Raw genomic sequence first — 21,081 nt, 5'->3', positions numbered from 1 at the left:
AGACTGCTACCAATTGGGTTTACTGCTTACTCCTGTAGTCTTAATCTTTTTGCAGTGATCCCCAAGGCAACTGCACAGGATTCTGCCTAACACTGGTGTACAGCGGTGGGATTTGTATTGAGTATACACTTTAGAGTGCTTCTAAATACTTTGGTGCAACTAACCACAAAGCTTAGCACGAAAATGCTAAAAAGCTTATTTTCTAACATGGAAAATTACAGCGAGGAGTCCCTTTCTGCAAAAACTGCTGATTGTTTAAGAGTTCTTTGTAGACATAAGGATCTTCCTGTAAAAGGCAAGAAAATGGAACTGATAGAAAGACTGTTAGAGAACCAAAGTCTAGGTAGTGGTTCAGAGGAGCCTAACTCCCCAGCAAATGTAGACAACAGTAATGATGGTAATATGGATCAAAGTATTCATAATATTGTTGTAGATTCAGAAGAGGAAAGTGAGACTAATGTAACTGTCCCCACTGGCCCTCTGCCTGCTCTAGCACCTCCGCCCGTGTCTACTGGACCTTTCTCAGGTCTCACATTCAGTCCCGAATTAATTGAACTGGAAAAAATGAGACTTGAATTAGAATTCAAAAGAATTATTGCCCAATCTGAACAAAAGCACCAAGAACTAAGGCTCAGAGAAATGGAGCTCAAGCATGAGCTACAGATGAAGAAATTGTCTGTGGAAAGTTCTTCTCTCCCCGGATCCTCTAGGAGTTCCAGTCCCAAAAGACCCTGGATGCCTAAAGAGATTGTGGGTATGTATGAACCTAAGTTGGATGTGTTAGATTGGTTGGCTATGTTTGAGTATAATCATGGGCTCTCAGGGAATCAGTTGCTTCCTTGGTTGTTCTCTAGGCTCCCCCCTGTTGCATCTGATGTGGTAATGGAGTTGGGGGAGATGGATAGGATGGACTATGAATGTGTGAAGATAGCTTTAATAGCTAGATTTGGGAAGACCCCTTCCCAGTACCTTAAGAGGTTTAGGACCCTCAAAAAGCATGAAGGTACCCGTTGGGCTACCTGGGTGAGTGAAAGTTTGAAAAACTTAGAGGGGTGGATTAAGAGTTACAGAGTGAACACCTATGAAGGAATGAACAATCCTGTTATGTTGGAGTCAATTTATGATGCCTGCTCTCCTGAGCTCAGACATCACTTGGCTGTTTCAAAGGAAATAGATTCCAAGAAGCTAGCTAAGGCTGCTGACTTGTGGGTTGCCAACAGGGCCACTCACAAAGATTCTGGGGTAACTCTGAAAAAGGATAAGGGGACAGCCTAAAAAGGACTCCAAAGAGAATTCCAATAATTCCAATTCCAAAGAGGGCCCCAAACAACACCATAAGGGTAAACCACATGGGAAACCAACTCAATCTAGTGTACCTTCTGGTCCCAGACCAGAAGGAGGTCAGAACAAGCCACCATTCCAGAAAGCATTTAGAACATGCTATGCCTGTAAGGCTACTGACCATGTGAAAGGGGATCCCAGATGTAAGGGTAAACCTTCAAGGGTCCACACTGTCTCCTTAGCCTTCGCTCCAGAGGAGGAAGTACAAATGGCCAGTAGAAACTTTCTATTACTGGCTGATGAACCCATAGGAGTCTCAGCCAGTGTTTCTTTAATGTCCTTGGGGTTGTGGGAACAACAGAATCTAGATATCTATAATTCTATCCCAGATAATACTAAAGAGTATTATAAGGACAGTGTCCAGGTGAATGGTCAGGAGACTCCTGCCATTAGGGACACTGGAGCTACCATAACTGTGGTGGATGAATCTTTTTTCAAGGCAGAGGATGTTGCTAAGGCACCCAAACGCCTCAGCAAGTTAGCTGGAGGGCCTGTGCAGATGCTTCCCCAGTTACCAGTTCTCATCCAGTGCAACGATATGGCTGTGAAGATACCTGTCAGTGTACAATGTGAGGTACCAGGAAGGGTTCTGTTGGGAAATGACCTGAAAACTCTTGGAGTAGTCTCACACACCCCCAGATCTCCTAGTAAAAGGTTAAAGGAGCTAACCAGACCTGCAAGGGAGAGAACCATGAGAGGTACTCCCAAGGAGATGATAAGAAAAGAAATCACTCCTGCTCCACTGGAGCTACTTTCTGCTATAGCTGAAAAACCAGAAGCAAATGGGCAACCCAAGACTTCTAGAAGGAAACCAGCAGAAGCACTCCAGTGCCTCCAACTAGGACTTCCCCTAGGTTGTTACACCTGTAACTCCACCTCCAGCTTAGGCTGAGAGGGAGGTACAACCCTGTGTGGTTGAACTAGGCTCTGAAGAAGAGCTACTAGAAGGCCAAGAACTTATTGGAGATATGGATCCTGTTGGCCATCCTGAGCTGCAGTCTTTACAGGCAGAAGGTGGACCCAACAGGCAGACTTTAGCAAGGGACAAAGAGAATGTCCATCTCCGGAAGGTCTTTGCCACCAGGCAGCTTCTCAGGCTGATGGGCAAGAGCCTGGGAAGTATAGGTTACACTGGGAAGATGGCCTCTTCTACAGTGAACCGACTGAGTCTGCACCTGGAGACTACAAGAGACTTGTAGTACCTCAAGCAAACAGACTCAAGTTCTTGCAACTAGCCCATGAGATTCCTTTGGCTGGTCACTTGAGTTTCAAGAACACCAAGGAAAGGCTCTCTACTTTTATTGGCCAAAGATGGGGGCTGAGGTAGATAAGTTCTGCAAGAGCTGCCACTCCTGCCAAACTTCTGGTAAGAGTGGTTCCAAGAATGTGGCACCTTTAGTGCCTCTCCCAGTAGGGGGAGTCCCATTTGAGAGGGTAGGGATTGACATTGTTGGTCCCCTTGATCCTCCAACCTCTTCAGGCAACAGGTTTATCCTTGTTGTAGTAGACCATGCTACTAGGTACCCTGGGGCAATTCCTATGAGGACTGTTACAGCTCAGGCTGTGGCTAAGGCCCTCCTTGGTATTTTTACCAGGGTTGAGTTTCCTAAGGAGGTAATCTCTGACAGGGGGTCAAATTTTATGTCCCACTACATGAAAGCCATGTGGAAAAACTGTGGAGTTACCTACAAGTTCTCTACCGCCTACCACCCTCAGACAAATGGATTGGTTGAAAGGTTTAATCGGACAATGAAGAGCATGATAGGTGCTTTAAAGGAACCCCTTAAAAGAAAGTGGGACCTTCTACTGCCATGCCTTCTCTTTGCTTGTAGGGAAGTCCCTCAGGAGGGAGTAGGTTATAGTCCCTTTGAACTTCTCTATGGCCATCCAGTCAGAGGTCCATTGGCCCTGATTAAGGAGGGGTTGGAGAGTGCTACTTCCCCCAAGCCAGTCAGAGTGACTGACTATGTGATAGTACTCCGGAGGAGAATGTTACACATGATGGCTCAAGCTAGTGATAACTTGAAGGCTGGTGATGCTTTGGTCAAGCACTGGCATGATCAAAAGGCTAACATGGTTGAGTTCACTCAAGACCAGCTATTTCTTGTTATGATTCCAACAATGCAGAGGGCCTTGCAAGGCAAATGGATGGGACCGTTCAAGATTGTAGGAAAACTTGGAGAGGTGAACTATCTGGTGGACCCAGGCAATCCCAAGGAGCCTCCCAGAGTCTTCCACACCAACAGACTGAAGGCTTATGTCTCCAGACCTGAAGTAGGAGCCTTGCTTCTAGCTTCAGCAGAAGAGGAAGAAGAGAGTGAACCTCTCTCTGATCTCCTCACAGGCCTACCTTTGGATGAAAAGATTAAAGGAGTTAATCTCTCTTCAAAACTGACACCTGAGCAACAAGAGGAGTGCAAATCTATGTTAAATCAGTTTTCCTCCCTGTTCTCACTTTCACCAGGCTTGACCCCTTGGGTCCAGCATGACATTGTCACTGGTGACTGTCTGCCAGTAAAAATCAGAGGGTACAGAATGTCAGAGAACGTAAGGACCCACATCAAAGGGGAGGTCAGCAAGATGCTTGACCTCGGGGTAATAGAGCCCTCTACTAGTCCATGGTCTAGCCCAGTTGTGTTAGTACCAAAGGCAGGATCCAAAGAATTGAGATTCTGTGTGGACTATAGAGCTCTTAATGCAGTCACCAAGACTGATGCCCACCCTTTGCCAAGGACATATGAGTTGGTGGATAGACTTGGTTCAGCCAAGTACCTCAGCACATTTGATCTGACGTCAGGCTATTGGCAAATAGCCCTGACAGACCATGCCAAGGAGAAAACTGCATTTTGACCCCTGTTGGCTTATACCAATTTAAGGTTATGCCTTTTGGACTGAAAAATGCACCTGCTACATTCCAAAGGATGGTAAATCAGGTTCTGGGTGGGACGGAGGACTTCTGCATGGCATACTTGGATGAAATTGCAGTGTCCAGCCAATCCTGGGAAGAGCATGTTGACCACCTAGGACATATTTTGCAGGCTCTTGAGAAGGCCAATCTGACCATAAAGGCAAGTAAATGCCAGATTGGACAGAGTAAAGTGGTCTACCTTGGACATGTGGCAGGGGGTGGTGAAATAAGGCATTTGCCCAGTAAGATTGAAGCTGTGCAAAATTGGACAACACCTACTACTCATACCCAGGTGAGAGCTTTCTTAGGCCTCACTGGGTACTACAGGAATTTCATAGAGAACTATGGGACCATTGCTTCTCCAATGAATGTGATCTCCTCTCCTAAGTTCCCTAAAAAAGGTCAAATGGAATGAGGAGTGCAATCAGGCCTTTGAAAACCTGAAGAAAGCCCGTTGTCAAGCTCCAGTGCTAAGAGCTCCTGACTACCACCAACATTTCATTGTACTGACAGATGCTTCTAATGCAGGTATAGGTGCAGTCCTTAGTCAACTGGATGGGAAAGGTAGGGAACACCCCATTTGCTTCATAAATAGAAAACTGAAGGATCCTGAGACAAGGTGGGCAACTATTGAAAGATAATGTTTTGCCATTGTGTGGGCTCTGAAGAAGATTAGGCCATACTTGCATGGTTCTACTTTTGTTATTCAGACTGACCACTAGCCCTTGAGATGGTTAATGCAAATGAAAGGGGAAAACCCAAAACTATTGAGATGGTCAATCTGCCTTAAGGGGTTCGATTTCACCATTGAGCACAGATCAGGATGTCACCACCAAAATGCTGATGGTCTCTCTAGGATGTTTGTAATCGACTAGAGGTATGAGATTCATCCAGGAGTGGATTCAATCCTCCTATCCCTTAGTCTGGGGGGGAGGCGAGTCTTAGGGAGAATTCTCTTATAAGGCTAATTTCCCAAACCTAGTGAGTCCCCCAGCAGCTTTGCTGGATTTTTGGTGTTTGTTTTTTTCTCCTACTAAGAGTGAGACTCCTTTTCTCCCACTCTTAGGCATGATTTGAGATATGTCTCTGACTATTTGTGTGATTTTGGGCTATGGGGTCTTTTACTCCATAGGGTATCATCTGTTTTTGTGTATGTGTTACACAGCACCCTCAGTGCAGTAACACAGGGGTGTCATTGTGACCCCCAAACATAGACTCCATACCCTGGGACTGACTACTGTCTCCCAGGGCATGTAAAGTCAACATTGACTTTACTAGTCCTAATTTGTGAACAGAACTAGTACAAACCATCATATTGTGGAAGTAATGGAAGGGGTTAATTATATTGCCCCTGGGTCTGTTTTCAAGCGGGCACTGTCCAGTCCCCCTCGAGTTTCTGGCTGGTGCCAGTGGTTACCACGTGAAATATTCCACTGGAATATTTCCTATGGGATTTTCCCATTGATTTTAAACGCCCCACTTTTTGGTGCAATGTTAAAGATCACGCCGGTTTATTTATTTAATATTAAATTCACGGTTGGATCTTTTTGCCAGAACTCTTTTCTAAAATGGCATTTGTGTCCGTCTCTGTAACTCTGACCAAGGTCGAGCCCTTTGTTCCACTTTTTGGCGGGCTTCTCCACAGAAGCCCTCCAAATGGTGCCACTCTGTCTGGGTTCCACAGGATGTGTGGGGAGGGGAATTGGCACCCTGGACTGCGTTGCCTTAGCAACTCAAGTCGCACTCTATTCTGATTGGCCCAGTGGTGAGCCGCCCGGCATGTTTGAGTGACAGCTAGGCTGTTGAATGGGGTTTTTTCTGCATAAAAGCAGGGCTTTTGGGACTGGAACTTCAGATGTCGCCACAGGACCTAAGAATCCGAAGAGGGAAGAAGCTGAGCCATCTGCAACGACAACACCACCGGTGGAGCCCTGCTGCAACAAACTCACCACTTTCCCAACGACAAGAGAAGATCTTCTGCTGGACGAGTCTTCTTCCTCTGAGCTGGTAGGACCAACCAGTTCGCCCTTTTGCCTTCCAAAGACGTCTCTTGGTCGAATCGCCCGTGCCAAGCACCCCGGCGGCTGGATAGCCAAGCTTCACCACTTTGACCGTGAATAAAAGGAACGCACATTTTATCGACGAACTCCGCGGCTGGTTTCATCCCTGTGCAGTGCATCGACTCCACGTTTCCTCCTCGACGAGATCCTCTCTTCCCCTGGTTGAAACAATGAACTGCAAGCACTGCCAGGAAGAACTGCCACCGCTGGAGCTTCCTCTCTCTTTAAGATACTGTGTCCTGCCTGGCCTCTCTTTCTTCAGTTTGCACAAGGTGACCCTTAAATCCTTGGCTTTCCAACTGGGTTGGCCCCAGACCTTCTAACTTTATCTTCTGGAATCGCCCCAACCTCTTTTGAACACTCTGCAAAGACTTTTAGTGCTTTTTAAACCGTGTGATCCTGGGCACATTTCGCTTTGCTCCATTTAAAGTGGGCCTGGCCTATGAACTTTGGCTCTACAGTGTATACTGACTTCACTGACTTGCTTTGAACTTAGAAAAGTGTTGGGAACTGTTTTATTTTTATGACCTGTCTTTTTCTCTCCCTTTAACTTAACTATTGGAGTGCCATGTAGGTTACGCGCTCACATCTGTTTTAACAAATAGTGGTGTTTTAACTCTGACTTGTCTAATAGCTATCAAGGGAGGTGTTTATACTTTATCTGACTGTGTTTGAACTTGCTTTTGATTTAGAGTGTTAGTGTATTACCTAAAGTGTGTTTTAAAGAAATAATTATATATTTTTTTTACAAAGCTCTGGTCAGTGTTTGCTTGTTCCACTGTGTTTTTGGCCCTATTGTGTATACTCTATATACTGCCTTACTCTTCTTGAGAGAAGTCTGACTGCTCAGCCACAGCTACCAGGTAAATCTGGGTGGTGCAGACTGCTACTAATTGGGTTTACTGCTTACTCCTGTAGTCTTAATCTTTTTGCAGGGATCCTCAAGGGAACTGCATAGGATTCTGCCTAACATGTTTAGCGCTGCAGCGCATTCTGGAGTCACTCTTTTGCCATTCACTGAAATCAATTGGCCGAAATACAACACCTCCTACCGGCAATACTGTAACTTTACTCTGTCCACCTTTTACCCTTTGTCAGCTAGCAGCTGCAACAAGACAATGGAATCCTCTCTGCACTGTTGCTCAGTAGTGCTACACACCAATAGACCATCCACATATTGGATAACAGTACTGGGGACGTGAATGTTCCCTAGGTCTTCATGTAAGAAGTCGAGTATGTTGGAACCGCTTAACAGCAAACTTAAACACGGTGAGGTATTGAGAATCTGATTGTAAGGGAACTGAAAAGAAGGCATTTTTCAGGTCCACCACAGTAAAATGGATAGCCTCAGTGGGTATGTTGCACAATATTGAAACAGGATCAGGAACCACAAGGAACTCTGCCTGCACCACACCATTGAGCGGGCGCATATCCTGAATCATCTTCCAACTGGCCCCCTTCAATTTCTTCACATGGAGAATGAGATGGTATTATAACACCATCATGTTTAAGAGGGCCATAATGGTGTCTTTAATTCCTCTTCCGCTGCCTTGGAAAGAGGGTACTGCTTAACTCTGCGTAACATAGCACCTGGTTTCAACGTAATGCGTATTGGCACAACACTTTGCAAGAGGTCCACATCATGCAGATTATTTGTCCAGAGTTTGTCAGGTACTTGGGACACATCTTTTGAGGCGAAAAGAGGGGCACTCTGAACGAGAAGCATGGGACATGAAACATGCCTGCACTATACCATTATTTCACAGCGGACACATACTTCCAATATAATCCCCCCCTCATCATCTTTGTTCTCGAAGAGGTCCTCATCTGATATTTCATTTAATGCCAGGTAGGATCAATACACAAAATTGTGCGCCACTACCCTCTAACGGAATCGACAGCTATCAACAAAATCCTGTCTTTTGACACCAGTATTCCTTCGATGTTAAGCATGACAATGGTACCCGCAACTACTTCTTTGGGTTGAGCAGTCCTAAACAAAAAATTCAGAGGGCACCCACCATTACTTGTTGGCCACCTGTGGCACTGTACTGAGAAGGATTGTAATCCCATATATATAAAAAAATCAGGGGATACCGGTATTCCTCTCACCACTGAGTCACTGCTAATGCATATATGGTCAACATTACCCTCACGGTACACATAGCAGGCATCAAACATACCATGCCCCCTCTCAGTAAACGAGATGGTCATGTTGAGTTATTCAAAATGTCCCTGCACAATAGATTAATGGGGGTTGGGTAGAGTACAACAATGGAGCACATAGCTAGCTGCCCCCCACTTTAATAGGTAATTTCTTTGCAAATGGTACCGATTGTACTGCCACAGAAAAACCATGCATGTCCATTACCTCACCTGACAAAGGGAATTCTCCCTCGCTAATGCACAATTTGGTTGCACCTGTATCCAACATAAAGATGAATGGTTTATTGCCTATGTCCACGCCCTCCAAGGGTTTCTCTTCTGGGTCGGCAGTGACCGATAGGATTGTGCACACTGAAGCTTTCTGTGGGCTGTCCTAATCTGGATAGGTGTTCATTTCTGGAAAAACAAATGGGTTCCCACCAGCCACTGTGGCCTCCTTGTAGTGTGTTACTGTGCCATTGGGTACTGTGTTACTGTTCTATATTTTGGGGCCTGCTGCTGCTGTACAGGGTGTACTGCATATGTTGGTATGTTACTAGAGCCTGGGGCCGGCAACTGCGGAAATGACGGTGGGGGAGCCAGTGGGGGAGCGGGCAGGGCAGCGAGCTGTGGCGTACCATAGGGGTGGTTGTACATAAGGGGCATGGGGCCGGGCCTCCCTGAAGATATGAATATATCTGCTGTTGGTGATATGCAATCGCCTGTCTATTCCTGCGTTCCCTTGAAAAATGACCCATTCGCCGACACGTCCAACACTGACCCGCTCCTCCCCCTCACAGCTCCATTCCTCCACATCCTCCTCGTCCTCCCCAAGCCCCTGAAAACCCCTCTCTTCCTCGCTGATACCACTGGAAACCCTCCTTGCTACTGGGGTTGATACTCACCTGCCCAATCGTTTTCACCTCCCCACACAGGTGCCGCTCGCACATCAGCCTGGAACGCCCTACACTAAACCGATCCTTCTGTCTGTGCTGTTGCTATAGCCCCTGTCCACACAGATTTCGCTAACTTTTTCTGCACTAGTTTTGCTTCCTCTACTTTTGCTCGCTGTGCTGCTTACTTCTCCTTTTCTTTCAACCATTTACAATGATATACAATAATAGACTGTATTTCCGCCCAGCCCTTTGCTTCAGTCCCCACTATCTGATCAAGAGCCTTTTTTGTACCTCCTTCGGGAGTCCCTTTTTAACAACAAAATAAAAGAGTGGACACGCTCGATCCCAGGAATTTCCAGTTTCTCCCCTCCACATTTCCTGTGTGTCGAATATATACTCTGCAGGGTCCTCCTCATCTTGCATTGTCCGCTGCATTATTGATTGGAGATCAGGTGTGTTTGAGGATATGCACTGTAGTACAACCCACAACTGGGGCCTGATGTCATTCAAGTGTCCCATCATGGCTGTTGTCACCCAACTTCACTCCTGAATACCCAGCCTTAACCCGTATGTGCCCAGCCTGACCCCCCAGTATTGAAACAAATAGACTTTTTAAATCCCCTATAGCCAAATTCTTGACAGCCATTTGCTTCTTGAAGTCATATGTCAACTTGACTGCTCCAGCAGTGAGGGATGGGAGTGACTTTATGAGATGATTTTTATCCATGTGAGCCCATGGTATATACTGTGCTTTACCCGGTCCCTTACATAGTAATGGAAACTGTGCCCCCACTGCCTTCACCATTCTCTTCTTCCTCAATTGATTTCTTAGCCACTGCCATGCGTACATGCCTGTTTGGTAACCTAGGTCCCCACAAACTTTCAACTGGGAGGGAGATGGCAGGTGGCTGTTCCTCCTCTTCCAACTTGTCTACAGTGTCCCACTCCTCATCTCCCACGCACGTCCGATCATACTCATCATCCGATCATACCTTGCCATAATCCAAACTCTCTGCCTGCCTCCTTCTGTGCTCCTCCCTCTCTCTCTCTATATGCACATCCTTCATAGCAGTACTATCCATCTGAAACAAAATATCTCCTGCTCTACATTCATCTGTTCCTATAGGTGCTTGTTGCCCATCCCTCCGATCCAACTTCAGTCTAGCTAACTCTTCTTCCGCCTTCCTCATCGTGTCTACCAACTCTTTCTGGGGCTTCCTACGTGTTTGTTCCAGTGCTTCGGCTCTTGCAGCAGCAGCTGCTGTAGGGTTGGGGAGCTTGCGGTATTGAGTTGGTGCGGGTGGTGGGGCAGCTGTAGTGGCCAAAGGAACGTATGTGGGATTTGTATATCCTGATGCAGCACGGGTAGCATAACACCCTAGCGGATGGCACTGAGCTACCTCTGGGAGGCGATTGTGGGGACACTCAGAACAGCAGGCGTGGTCATTACCAGGGCGCAGGGTGAAGCCAACTTTCTCACTGTCATAGGGGGATCCATAGGAACGTCTTCCAAATCCCTCACCATTTTCTGAAATTCGAGCACTGCCTTTCTGTTTTTTGAATTTTCTCTCTTTGTGCTTAGCCACCAAAAATGTGTACATATGGCTTAAGATAGCTTTATTATTTGTTCCCTATTCTGGCCATGCCTAATGCATCCCTCCCTTCGTTTCTGCTAACCATTCCCTATGATACTTGAAAATCTTTTCTTGGTACAAGAGAAAAGCTTTACACATATACTCCAACAGGGTTACCGGCACCATCGTGTCTGGACCTCTATCACCGTTATACAATATTACTGACACCCACGTCCGAACCAGTGGAGCAGTGGCCACCCAATACCCTTCCTCCCCTTTTTATGCCCGCCTGCCATCAATACCCATCCCACTAGTGAACCCTTACAACCTTTCACACTCCTCTCACACACACACCCTCTTATTATTCACAAACCTCCTCTCGTACAACAAATCAGACCCTCCCTCTGCCACTTCCCACCACAATAAAACATACAACAAAATCACATTAAAGCTACTTTTCGTTCCTCCACCCCCTCTATACTGGGTGTAGAGATCACAGGTGCACTAAATATCAAGGGCCCCTATCCGTATCCTTTTTTCCTTGTTAAACAGTGCTGTCTTCTTCCCTTATAACATAGGGAAGGGTCCTGTTACACCACAGTCCTCTATATAATTATCCAATTAACCTAGATACACTGACACGTGGTCTTCCAAACTATCTGTCCAATCCTCTCTCACTACACACGTACTACTTTTCACCCACTCAAACACTTGTACTCCCTTCCTGTGCCCCACTCTCCAAAAAGGTACACTTACATCTATGTGTTCACTCGAAGTCCTCTGTCATGGGGTCCCATCGGTGGCCTGCACAATCTGGGGACAGCGCCCGCTGGCTCCAAAGAACAGACATGAATTTTGATAGCGTGGCTCCTGTAAACCTCTCGCCGTGCAGCCCCTGGTATGTGCAACCAGGAATCCTCCATCCTCGTGGGGGAGTCTCGGATCACGTTGTGGTAACCAATGTAGTAGGGTAACCTCACAACAACCAGACATAGGAAAAACAACCTGCTATGGAAAAAGGCTTGGTGCACCCTTTTACGAGAAAACCAAGAGCTTTATTTTGGGTACAAAAAGAAAAAATCAACAGGGCGATAAGTCCACTGCCACAGAGCTCTCTGTCTTCATCAAAGCAAACAGCATGTTATAACCATGAAAATCGTCATTTGTGACACATTAAATATACAGTATTCACCCCCCACCCTCATTGCCTACAGCCTATTTACATTATCATTTTCACATATAGACCCCTCTTTCATTGGCCGTATAATCTTTTCCTCCAACTCCTTGACATGTGGGTGAAAGTCTCTTCACCTTGGGTCACTGAAAAATGATTGGTTAGACTTTGAAATTCATCACCCTGTCCCAATATATAACCACGTGATGTGCACCTGGCCGTCGAAATGAGCTCAGAAGACAACGTCGATGTCAGCTGGTCCTTGCAAACAAAGCAAATCTTTATTCATTCCAGACATGCAGGTATCCCCATCGTGCCTCCCAATTGCAATCTTTACACACACTGGCATCAACCTTTGCTCACCCTGGTACAAATCACAGACCTAGTTTGTTCTCTGCGTCCCGATTTAGAATTATTATCCCTGGACGTCTGGTAGTTTAAATGGGATGGCTGTTATCCTGGGGGGTGCTGATGTCCTAAATCTCGACTCATGCTTTGGCAGCTCAGGACCTCGGCCCTGGCTCTCATGGGTATGGCCTTCACAATCCGCCACTGCCCTATTCCCATTTGACTGCTTGCATCCCTGTCTAATTGGACAACGTTCTAGCTAGATACATTTGTATGTGTGTACATGTGCATGCCCTACCTTGCCTGGGGGTTGGGATGCTATAGTCAAGCAATATAGAAGGCCTTGTTGTTCTGTGTTTACAACATGGCCTGCGAGGATTCAGGCCTACTCCCGAATACAATGTTAGTTCATGTTATGAATATCATGCGCATGCAAAGTATTCTACATAACACTTCTGCAAAGCAAGTGGTTAGTTTCCCTTGAATAGATATGGACTTCTACAATACATGTGTCTCCCGCCAGTCGTCTCTTTCCACAAAATTCCCCCTATACCCACCTCAATGTGTTCCCTACGTGTTAGTATATTTTCCGCAATCTGAATTGTTTGAGATGGGCTGGGATCTGAACCTGCATCACAATAATCTGAAAGTTTATTTGGGTTCTTTACCACTAGAAGCTTTAAAAGAGAAATTGAATGCAGGTAATTCAGGCAAGTGCAAAGAATGCGAAACAGAATTTACTAAATTTGTTAATATTTTGTCTGGTTATTTCTAGAAATGTAAATATTATTAGTACCCGCAAAGGTAGTACCCAGCGAAGGGTCACATGTTTTCTAAACGTGCATTCCATTGGCTGCAGTGCGGGCGTTACCCTCCCTTGCCGTTTGCCACTGTTCACAACGTTCCTTCCCTTCTGTGCCCGGCAGGGGCTGGCGGGTGGGGGACTCAGCCAATGAGGACTCTCGGAATGGGGGAATTACCAGCGGTAATCCCCCGCTCCGAGCCACCACACGGCTGGAGGCTGCCATCGTCCCCCAGCGGGGAAAGAGGTAAGTGTTGTCCGCCCCCCCCAATCCACAGAATTCCCTCCCCGCCCTCCCAACCACACTTATCTTCTTTTCTGTCCATTTCAGAAGCAGACACGTTGGGAATACTTATGTCCCCACCGCTTCTGCTCCCGATCTGCGACAGGCTGTCATGGAAAGTAAGAAGGGACTACACGTAGTCCCTTCTCTCCTTTCCATGCGGCCATTTTTTTGTTTACATTTTTCCCTATTTTTTTCACACTTATTTTCAATGGCCGCCATGGAAAGGGAAACAGACTTTGTTTTCCCTTCCACAGCTGCCATTTTTTGACATTTTGTTTTCTGTTCTGAAATGCTAAAGTGTTACGGAACAGAAAAAAAATGCTTTTAGTACCTCAATTTTATGGGCCGGGGTACTAATAGTAATAGGCTCCTCGTAGGGGGGGGGCACTTGTTAAGCCTGTAACTATGGGCCTGGGGGCATTACCTGAAGTGGTAATGCCCCCGCCCCCTGGTCAGGGCCTCTTGCTTAAATAGTACACCCCAAAATGTTCACTGTTTTATATGCACCCAAAATGACTCAATATTTTGTGTGCAGGGTTAATATTTAAAAAGACGTTGTGGATAAGAAGATGTGTTTTAGGATTTTATTTTTATATAATAAGACCTTTTTAAATGTATTGAACATTTATTGTTGTACTGCATGATTGTGTTGTCTCATTTTTAGTTTTTTGATTTTACGTGTGATTATGCGCTGATTTTGCTAGATGAGTTTTGATTGTACCTATGTTGATTGATAGTTTTTACTAAAATAAATCAATTACTGAATTACTGATTGAAGAACCAAAGAAAATGTGTTGACTATCCAGTAGAACATACAAAAATACCTCTAATCGGAATGGCACTTTTAAATAACAAAAAGCTGTACTTGCAAGGCAATACAAAGTATTGTATTTATAGAAGTGGTATAGCAGTTTTTGAAAAAAGACTTACTTATCTTCAGGCAAATAGTTCAGGTATCACCTGATGATTTTTGTGATTCTTGGCTGCTCAGTCTAAGAACATCTGTTTGCAGAATAACTTTGACGAAGGAATCTTTATCTGCATGAACCATTGCTCATTACAGGATGCTCCAGCAGGTGGACACATCCTAAGTTATCTGATAGAGAAATCACGAGTCGTGCATCAGAACCAAGGAGAGCGAAATTTCCATATCTTCTACCAACTACTGGAGGGAGGAGATGACAAGCTGATGAGCTGGCTCGGACTGGAGCGCAATTCACAGAAGTACAGCTATCTGATACAGGTTGGAAGCAATAGTTTACCATTTGCCAATGGTGATCAGTGTATTGACAAACTTTGGACTTACATATTCTGTTCTCATACTACACAGCCTTTTCACACACAAGGGAAGGAAAACCAATACATTTGTCACATAGTTAGATTGCTTTTTACCTATAGGCCCAGTTCATATCAGTTACAGCAACTCATTATTATCAAGTGTTTGTGGGTGGATACTGCGCATTAATATGCAGTATCATTAAAGTTGTTTGTGAGAGGGTGCCCACGTGACTAAAAACCACTGCTGCGATGAATGCCCTTTTTTGTCACATCTGCAGATAGTTCAAGGATTTATTGGACATTTAAACTGGGGTACCCTCTCATGCTGCAGGTCATAGTTGAGGAACAATGATATAGTACATCCCGAAGAGGAGTGTCTGGAGGTTTTCTTTGCCAATGCTCAATCAGTGGAGAAATGTCATTTTCAATGATGTCTATTAGGCACCTTTCACAAGCCTTACATTCTCACATCTTGTTCATGCACAAAAAGTCATGTGGCCCATTGAGCCTCGATATTTACATAGGGATCCATGTTCTCTTGATCTCACTCCCTTGTGATGTGCAACCTCCAAATACTGCATATGTTAGGCGTGGAAAAGAGATTTGTATACATTCTGAACCTAAAACCAACTATCACCTTATTTCGTACACATTTGCTTCCCTTAGTCTTCACGCTCAAGCCTTACTTTTCCTATATATTTCACCTATAACCCCGAAGAGCATGTAAATGGGATTGAAGCATTGTGTGGCCCAAGAGTGAAAAGTACTTGTAACTGTTTAACTATGGTCAGATGTATGGGCACATACTTTATGTGGATGGATGAAGTATTCAGTAGCTGGATGCATATAGATCACCACACACATGGATATAAATTTCAATAGAAAATCTGGCTACAGCTCGAAATTATATTACAGGATTGGTGATAACCTCACTGTTGTGCATTGCTTCATAAACGTCTTTAATGCTTCAAAAAATCTTTAAGATATTGCTTCCAGAGAAAGTCATTATCAACTATTTATTTTTCTGAATGCTGTATCCTCCTACTCTGAGGTCATGTTTGAGGATTATTAAATTCATAACGACAGTTGTAACATCAGGGAAGGGGGGATACAGCATTTTCTCTGCAAAGTATTTTTCCTTCTGTTTGGATTGCTGTGGGGTGACGGGACCAGGAGTATGCTTTTATTTTGTATATGGATCCACACACATTCCCTTTACAACCTTCGCAATGCTGGTCCAAACAGGCAACCCGGAGCTAAGAAAGGGGCTTACACAACATTGAAATTTTGTTGGTTACTATTCAACTAGATAGTGTATTCCATTTTCGAGATCCGAGTGATATCATAGACAACTTGAGCTACACTCATGTTGTCATTCACATGTCACTCTGAACATCTTAGTGGAATATATCTCCACAGTTGATAGCTACTCATCTATAATTCTATAAAGTTATGTTTAAGTTGTACTTCCAATTGATAGAGAACTATTTGAGATACTCATAATTTTGACAAGATTTGACGTCTCTGCCTAAAGCTTTCTAAAAAAAAATACAGACCTGGCTATGATTTGTTTTGGAAAGTTTTGTGAAGTTCCATCAAGAGCAAAAGGGCAAAGTTATAGGGGCAAGCCCAAAAGTTTTGTTTCAATTTGTCAGAGGATAAACCTTGTTCCCACCTGCAGCAGGAAACCATAGGATGGATTTCCAACACACTTTTGCAAGTAGCCTGCACCTGGATCTGAAAGCATGCCCTCACCTATTTGGCACAAATCAGCCCAGCAGATTGTTTGCATTCTAGGGAAATATGTCCAAAATCCTGTTAGGGAGATCTGTGTTTGCCCGTAACTGATTGGCCAATTTGCATTCATGGACCAACAATGGGTCCATACATTTCAGCGTGGGGCAACCAGTTTGGCTAAGTGAAAAACAGTCAACCATTCGGGTTTGTGGCTCAGTAAACTTTTCAAAATGTTTGCCATGGTTGGTGACAGTCTTTTTGTAGGGTCCTGTGGTCACTGTAAAGGTTTGAAAAATTGACATACTGCATTCGTCTTGAGTTGCCCCCCACCCTAGTGAGTGTAGGCAGGGCCCCCACATGGGTGGAATGTGGGAAATTATGACATATTTTTCACATGTCCCCCTTTCCCTCCCTGGCCCCCAGTTGGACACCTGCTCAAGGAAGTGGAACCAACATGACCCTTCAGACCAGGTCTGCAGGGCTATTAGTAGACTGTCGGTCCGCCATGGGCACCCTTGTTACATTTCATATGCTCGACATGGAAAATTGGCTCTTGAAAACAATAACTACCATTCATTTGGGCTTTGCATTTATTGGCTGTAGGTACATACTTATTATTTGTAATGGAACTGGTAGTGTTGAGGGTAATGCATGATGGAGGACGAATTATGGTTGCTTAGGGACCATAACAGCCACTTTTGGGAGGTTCTGTTGGTTTTGGTTGCAACCCTAATGTCCCTTTTAAGCAATGTGTTTTCACTGAGTTTCTGAGGTATGTATACTGATGTATAATAGCACAGTCACACTATCCATTGGCCATTAAAACACGCATTGCACTGGGCATGGCCTCTGGCCATGTCCTGGGAACCACCAAGCCACCCATTCTATCCACTGGGCATGGTCATCACTGTGCCTAGCACAGGGCCTTTTGCCCAGCCCTGGCCTCCTCCAAGAGCCCAAATGTACCTTCTGGGCATGGCCATGCTCCATGGCACCTTTGCCTGGGGAATGACATTTGGACACACCCCAGCTACCTCCTACCATTCATTGTGACCATCCCTGGGCACTATCAAGCCACCTGATGTGTCCACTGGGCATGGCCTCGGGCAGTGCCCATGCCGCTTTGCCTAGAACCCACGCTGAACAAATGTTGACATAGGCCATTTAGCAGCCTTAGGGCTATATTATTAGATAATAGAATATTAGACGGGTTCCCAATGCCTGATATTATCACTGTTTATTTGCCTTACTTCATAACAGTTGTTTTTTAGATCCAGAATGTACTAGGTGTTTGTTCAGCACCTCAGGGACATTGTTTAAGAAGGCTTTTCATGAAAGGTTATGTCTAATGATAGATGATGTTTTATTCTTTTACTCCAACAGGGTCGATGTGCCAAAGTAAGCTCCATTGATGACAAGAATGATTGGAAAACTGTCCGCAAAGCCTTCTCAGTTATTAATTTCACTGAAGCGGACATTGAGGTATGTACAATGTGGCCTGCGTTGCATATCTATGAAAAGTACTGCATACTTTGATAGGCAACACAGCATTGCATCTATAGGACTGCTGTGCAGTGCCCACTAACCATTGACTGAATTTGCAAAACCGGGGGTAACTCAAAGATACCCCAACAAACTAAATGTAACAATCTCAAATATCGGGCGCACACCTTAAGAATTGGCTGAATGGAATGAGACAGTGAAGGTTTTGGCTCTGACTCGCATACTATGAAAATACTATGCCGTATGCATGGCAAGTCCCCTCCCTTGCTTGTGACAGGAAAGTGCAGGTGATCGTGTCCTCTACTGATAATCCATTATGGACACCTTTTTGATAATGGGAGGGATTAAGTTCCTGAGATAAACCCATGGAATGGTTAGAGTAATGGCAGGATCTGTTATCAAGGTAGACTTAAGAGTGCATTGGCTTTATGTCTTATGCTCTAATGCAAAGGTGACATTAGCACTATTGACTCTTGAGGACTTTTATACAGCATTATTGGAATTTAATACTGAGAACACCTCTTTCTAAAAATACAAGTATCAAATTGTCTGCAGGATATTATTTGTAAAAACGTATATATTATGAAAGCCTCACAGGCTAGCTATGTCTTATGAGTCATTCTATAACATTCTGGTATTTAAAATGATTATCATCAAAATTGGCGGAGTAATATTTCAGAATTTAATTTCTGGGCCATTCATGTCCCAGTTTATGGGGTGCGGATCCAAGGTGTCTGTAGCTTGTTACTTTGGTCCAAGTGTGTAGATGTAACAGAGAACTGAAAATGTAAATGTCCTTCCTTAGGTTTCCTCAAGATAGTTGATCTTATTAAGTCATGTATAGTGCGGCTTACGGCACGTGAATAGCCTCCTGGTCCTTTGGGTGGTTCCAGAGAGCAGGGTGATGTGGTTAGTTGGGTTGTGGGAGGAGAGCAACGTTACTTCGGCTAAAATTGTGCTGCAAGCCAGATTGGTGAAACCATGGTTTGATGCGGGTAAGCATATATGTTTTACGAAACGATTGGTGATGGTGGGTTAGATCTCTAGGTGTTCAAGTTGCTGTGTGCTGGGTGGGATCCAGAGGCATTGTTCTACCTCTGTAAGCAGAATGGTTATGGTATGTTTTGTTATGTTTTATTATGTTATGTTAAAGATACTTTTAGAGCGTGACTTACACCCTGGGGCAACATGGCGCTCGGAAAAGGACCCCACAAACAAAGAAGTAGTAGACACGGACAGAGAAAAATGAACTAAACTTTAAAAGAGATGCGTTTTAAGACAACGGCGGAAGGAGAGAGGATCAGTAATCATTCGCAAGGAGCGTGGCAATTCATTCCACAGAAGGGCGGCAGCAACCGAAAAAGAATTTCTGCCAATTCTGGTCTGATAGACTCTAGCAACTTGAATTAGAAAATCAGACGCTAAACAAAGTGATCTGAGCGGAATGTAACAGTGGAATTTCTGCTGCAGATAATCTGTTCCCAAGCCATAAAAGGCACGATGGACTCGACACAGTGGCTTAAAGTCAATGTGCCGCACTATAGCGAGCCAATGAAGGCTAAGTAAGGTTGGGGAGATGTGATTGTGGAGCGACACGCCCGAAATAGGACAGGCAACTGAATTCTGTAAAACTTGCAGTCTATCCAAAAGGTACGCCTGTTGGGCTAGTTGCAACGACTTACACTAGTCTGATGTGTCTAAAATAAGAGAAGCGACAACAGGTGCCAGAAGAAAATGTGGAGTAAAAGGGAGGACCTTGCGCAAAACTTTCAGTCTGAAATGGCCCTGCTCACAGACAGAACTGACTTGCGCTTCCATCGAAAAAGAAGCAGATATTTTTACTTCAAGCTCTTTGACCACTGGAACAGGTTGGGGGAAGGGGCCCAGAGAAACTGGCCAGAAACCAGGCAACCAGAGAGAGGCTGCTGATGGGAGCCAATCACAAGTACCTCTGTTTTGTCACCATTGAGTCTGACCCAGTTTTGGAGGCAGGCGATCCTCGTGCTGGTCGTTTTGTGATGAGAAAGTCAGGGAGAGGGTGATTGATATGATTAGATAATTGTACTTCAAGTTTAGAGCACTGTGAGGGGGAAGTTAGGGCTAGTATTAAAGAGTTGCTTCAGGGTGCTAATGTATAGAAAAGTGTTTGTTAGGTTGGATGTGTGTGGTGGAGGGTTACATCTTAGTGTTGGGTAATCCTCCACCTGGCGCTGGTCTGCTCAAATCTTCAATATTTCTCTCTCTCTCTCTCTCTCCCTCCCTCTCTCTCTCTCTCTCTCTCTCTTTATTCAAATAGATACTTGCACACATTTTGCAGATAAAGGAATGCCAGCTCAGGGCAAGGGCTGCCTGAGAATTATATGGCATGGCACATAGGTCAGTGCTATACACGTCTATTCATTTCTTCTCGACAGCAGCAAGAAAATAATTGCATTTCTAAAAAGAAATACTTCCCCCTCAAGCCCACTGCCACTCCTCCCTTTACCCACTCTCTACCAATGCTTCATATAGCTTTCCAACATGGCCACCACAGTTCCTCTTTTCTTTACGAGCCTGACCCCAGTCCATGCTAAGTACACCTTCATGATGGGATGAAAATATGGTGCTTTGACAACTTTGGTTGAAACATATATGTGCTTGATAAGATTGTGAAGAACATAAGCATGCATGCACTAATCGGCCTACTTTCAGTCTTTTAGACTCTGGTGGGGCTCGTTGTACGCACTTTTTATGTTTGATATGATCCTTATGGTGGTGTGCAGGAAAATACTGTCCATAGCCATTACACTGCCAAGTGCCGCCAGCCGCAGCTGGCTCAGCGCCAGCGGGTCCTTTAGAAAAAAGCACCCTGCACTGGAACCTGAACAAGGTGAGCAACACAGCAAGGAAAAGACAGTTGGCTTTTTTTTCTAATACAGTCTAGCATCCTCCCTAAAGGCTAAAAATATAGGCAAAATGTTGAATGGGACAGATTGACGAGGAAGCCTGGCACAGCAAACTGGCTGATTTCACTCAAAATACAGCTCACA

At 44.8% G+C, this 21,081-nt stretch overlaps 1 protein-coding gene across 2 annotated transcripts in view; it reads left to right on the top strand.

The window, feature by feature from the left end:
- Nucleotides 1-21,081, top strand: part of MYO1H (myosin IH) — an 833,585-nt gene that overhangs the window by 192,459 nt on the left and 620,045 nt on the right. For both annotated transcript variants that reach the window (XM_069619421.1, XM_069619420.1), the window contains exons 7-8: nt 14,598-14,777; nt 17,933-18,031. In XM_069619421.1, coding sequence (XP_069475522.1) covers nt 14,598-14,777; nt 17,933-18,031 — 279 coding nt within the window. The remainder of the gene's footprint in view (nt 1-14,597; nt 14,778-17,932; nt 18,032-21,081) is intronic.

The sequence above is a fragment of the Ambystoma mexicanum genome, chromosome 10, assembly GCF_040938575.1.
Source record: "Ambystoma mexicanum isolate Mex_15411 chromosome 10, UKY_AmexF1_1, whole genome shotgun sequence".
NCBI classification, from domain to species: Eukaryota; Metazoa; Chordata; class Amphibia; order Caudata; family Ambystomatidae; genus Ambystoma; species Ambystoma mexicanum.
This window is presented reverse-complemented; position numbering and strand designations above follow the sequence as displayed.